This window comes from Nematolebias whitei, unplaced genomic scaffold, assembly GCF_014905685.2.
Source record: "Nematolebias whitei isolate Nwh7 unplaced genomic scaffold, NemWhi1 Nwh_scaf_2505, whole genome shotgun sequence".
Classification (NCBI taxonomy): domain Eukaryota; kingdom Metazoa; phylum Chordata; class Actinopteri; order Cyprinodontiformes; family Rivulidae; genus Nematolebias; species Nematolebias whitei.
Window position 1 is genome coordinate 1 of NW_023621050.1, and position 3,473 is coordinate 3,473.

The 3,473-nt window shown below is 38.6% G+C and overlaps 1 protein-coding gene across 1 annotated transcript; it reads left to right on the top strand.

The window, feature by feature from the left end:
• Positions 1–216: 216 nt before the first annotated feature.
• zmpste24 (zinc metallopeptidase, STE24 homolog) lies at positions 217–3,221 on the top strand (the record flags this gene model as incomplete). Its single annotated transcript, XM_037697155.1, is given in 7 exon segments — positions 217–506; positions 1,650–1,796; positions 1,880–2,083; positions 2,168–2,320; positions 2,413–2,554; positions 2,680–2,855; positions 3,117–3,221. Coding segments are annotated over 7 exon segments (1,035 nt in total), but the record flags the coding sequence as incomplete, so codon positions are not given.
• Between the last annotated feature and the right edge of the window lie 252 nt (positions 3,222–3,473).

Below are 3,473 nucleotides of genomic sequence, written 5' to 3' on the forward strand. Positions count from 1 at the left end.
ACGAAAACGTGTAACTGTGGAAACTAACAACCATTATTGCAATATCAAAACTAAGCCGGTTAGTTTACGGGTGAACGTGCGGAACAAAATTTCGTATTTAGATGTTTCAGTGGGGGCAGTATTTATCGATACGCTTCTCCGACAGGCTTGTTCGTTGCTCATATGAATGGAATGATATTGGACGTAAAAGCCTTTACTTTATAATAAAGACTGGATGTACAGATTTAGTGTTTAGTATATTTTTTGTTGATTTGGCGTGGCTGCATTTATTTTGACAGATATATTTTTTTTGTGAGACGAGCAGAAGCTGTGTTAGCTGTTAGCTGTTAGCCTGAGTAACTCGGGCTGCTGCGGACGGCCGAGCCGGAGAGCTGCTGTGAAGAAACCCCAGAGTCAAGATGTTTGAAGTCATGTTTGACCTGCCGGTGGAAAAACAGATCTTTTATGCTGTTTTGTTATTTTCGTGGACGGTGTATCTTTGGGAGGCATACCTGTCCTACAGACAGGTAAGTTAATCATTCGTATGGTTATGATGCTTGCAGGAACTTGGAAGTTTCTTACTGTTTTGCAGAATGAGACAAGAGTGTCTATATATAATATATATATATTATATATTATATATATATATATAGATGACCACAGGTTAAAAAAGGGTGAAAACTACTTGCCACAAGTAAAGTAATAAATGTGTTTCCAATTTGAACATTGGTTAAAAAATGCTAAAATTGTTCTATTTTCCAGTAGAATAGTCGAGGCTGGGTTTGTGCAAACAAAAATACTTATCAGTGTAGTTATAAATAAAACTGAAATATTAAAACCTATTATAAATACATTGCATTTTAACTAATAGATGACTTGCATCTCTTATTTCTTGTCAAAATAGGTTAAAATAAACATTTTACACCAGTATCTCAGACAAAAAGTTAAAAGTTTTATGCACTCATGTAAAGTTACATGTCTTGCAAACCTAAATATTCTACAAATTGTCTGCTACGTGAAACAGACTGAATGAATTTATCTGCACTGTTTGATTTTTAAGTAGCTTTAGTTTCAGTTGATGTTTAATTAATCTAAACCCTGTTTGTACATAGCTGAGTGGTAAATGCATTTCAAGTATAAGCTTTTCACCTTTTTTTTTTTTTTTGAAATGTGAAAATCATGCAATAATCTGAGTTGCACAACAACTACCGGTAAGTTTCACAAAGTCACTCTGAATCAGCATGTCAGGATTAGTTGCAGAATCGTGTTCAGTTCATCAAGCCATAAGAATTAACACAACGGGCTGGAACAAAAGGAAATCTATATCAATTTTAGTTAAACTTTTCAGATCTATTGAGCATATGATTAATTTTGATACAAGGCAGATGGAAATTTTCAGAGGGTGCTAATACAGAACTGCAAGATAAATTGGCGTAGCCAGAAGAGCTAAGTCTTGTAATTCACAGATCAAACAGGTTAAAATCGGTTTTAACAAACATCTTTACAGAAAAAAAGATGCAAGTCCAAATAATTACCAGACACCGTTTTGTTTTAAGGTAATAAAAGTTTACTATCTGAAATATGAAGCCTTTATTAATTGCAAGATCCCCGTTTTATAATGTTTATTAAAATAGCGTTTAAGGACCTGCTCGTCTCTTTCCGCTTTGCAGAGGAGGATATATAGATCGACCACACACGTCCCGCAGGAGCTCGGCAAGATCATGGATCCCGAAACTTTTGAGAAGTCGCGCCTTTATCAACTAGATAAAAGCAATTTTAGCTTTTGGTCTGGACTTTATTCTGAGACTGAAGGGACGGTAAGTGTTTTTATACAGTCAACTCTGTAGGCATGTGTGATTCTTTAGATCATATTTTTATTCTAAATAATAACATCTTGTAGCTGATCCTGCTGCTGGGTGGAATCCCGTTTCTGTGGGACGTCGCCGGTTCTGCGACGGCTCGATTTGGGTTCGCTCCAGAATACGAGATCACCCAGTCCTTGGTGTTTCTGACCCTTGCCACTCTGTTCAGCGCCGTAACTGGACTTCCCTGGACCTTGTACAACACGTTTGTGATCGAGGAGAAGCACGGCTTTAACCAGCAGGTCTGCCACGTCAGAGGTCACAGCTGCAGTTAGTTTCAACACATCAGCTTCTTTATTCATGTAATGAATGTTTGTCCTTCTCAGACACTGGGGTTCTTCTTCAAAGACGCTGTGAAGAAGTTTTTAGTGACTCAGTGTATCCTGTTGCCTGTGACCTCACTGCTCCTGTACATCATAAAGATCGGTGGAGACTACTTCTTCATCTATGCTTGGCTGTTTACCCTGGCTGTTTCTCTGGTTAGAGCTGTTTTCACACCCTTATGATGACTTCAAACATTTGTTTGGTGTTAAAATCAATCTTAACACATCGTATGTGTTTGTTTTCAAAGGTACTTGTGACCATCTATGCTGATTACATTGCACCCCTATTTGACAAATTCACTCCATTACCAGAAGGAGAGTTAAAATCTGCGATTGAAGCTATGGCCAAAAGTATAAGCTTCCCTCTCACAAAGGTGTATGTAGTTGAAGGTGAGTCCTGTTATGTCATCATAATTATGAGATTATATTATTTATTGTGCAGGCTGGTTAAAAATATTCCACCCTTGAAGTATTTTGGATGTTTTTTTCTCGTTTTTATTATGATTTATTTCCAGGTTCCAAGCGATCGTCACACAGCAACGCATACTTTTATGGCTTCTTCAAGAACAAACGCATCGTGCTGTTCGACACTTTGCTGGAAGACTATTCGCCTCTCAACAAACCTGGAGAAGCGCAGTCTGAGCAGCCGGAGAATGACGAGACATCCAGCGAGTCAAAAGCCAAGCCCAAGGTTACAGAGCGTTTGCCCTAGTTAAAAATTAAATCTTATAGCACTATTAAAATCACTGTCACTGTTTAAAAGTGTTGCCAAACATGTAGCAATGGAAAAACACTTTGCCCAGTAACGAGGCCCAATTCAGCGTGTGGGTGTTTCACTGTGTACTCTCAAGTGTTGTGCCTCAGCTATGAACGTCAGCTGTTGTAATGTGACTTTATGCTTTTGTGCGGGAGAATAACGGAGCTGCACTGATCCTCCTACACACTTTCTTAGAACAAGAAACAAGGATGCAACAACCCAGAGATCCTTGCTGTTTTGGGTCATGAGCTTGGCCACTGGAAGCTGGGTCATACTGTCAAGAACATTGTCATCAGTCAGGTGATTATTTTTTGTTGTCTTTGAAACTATCTTAATGCTTTTTTTTTTTCATTTATACATTAAGCCAGGGCTGCCCAGTACGTTGATTGTGATCTACTATTGGATTGCAAAGGTATTATGGGTAAAAAATAGACATCAGCCTATCATCTTTCTATGAAATTTGTCTCTTGACTGACATGCAGAGCAGCCAGTCTGAGGCCCCGTGTACACGACGTGAAACCACAGCCTTTCTGCTGTGCAGCCGTTCATTTA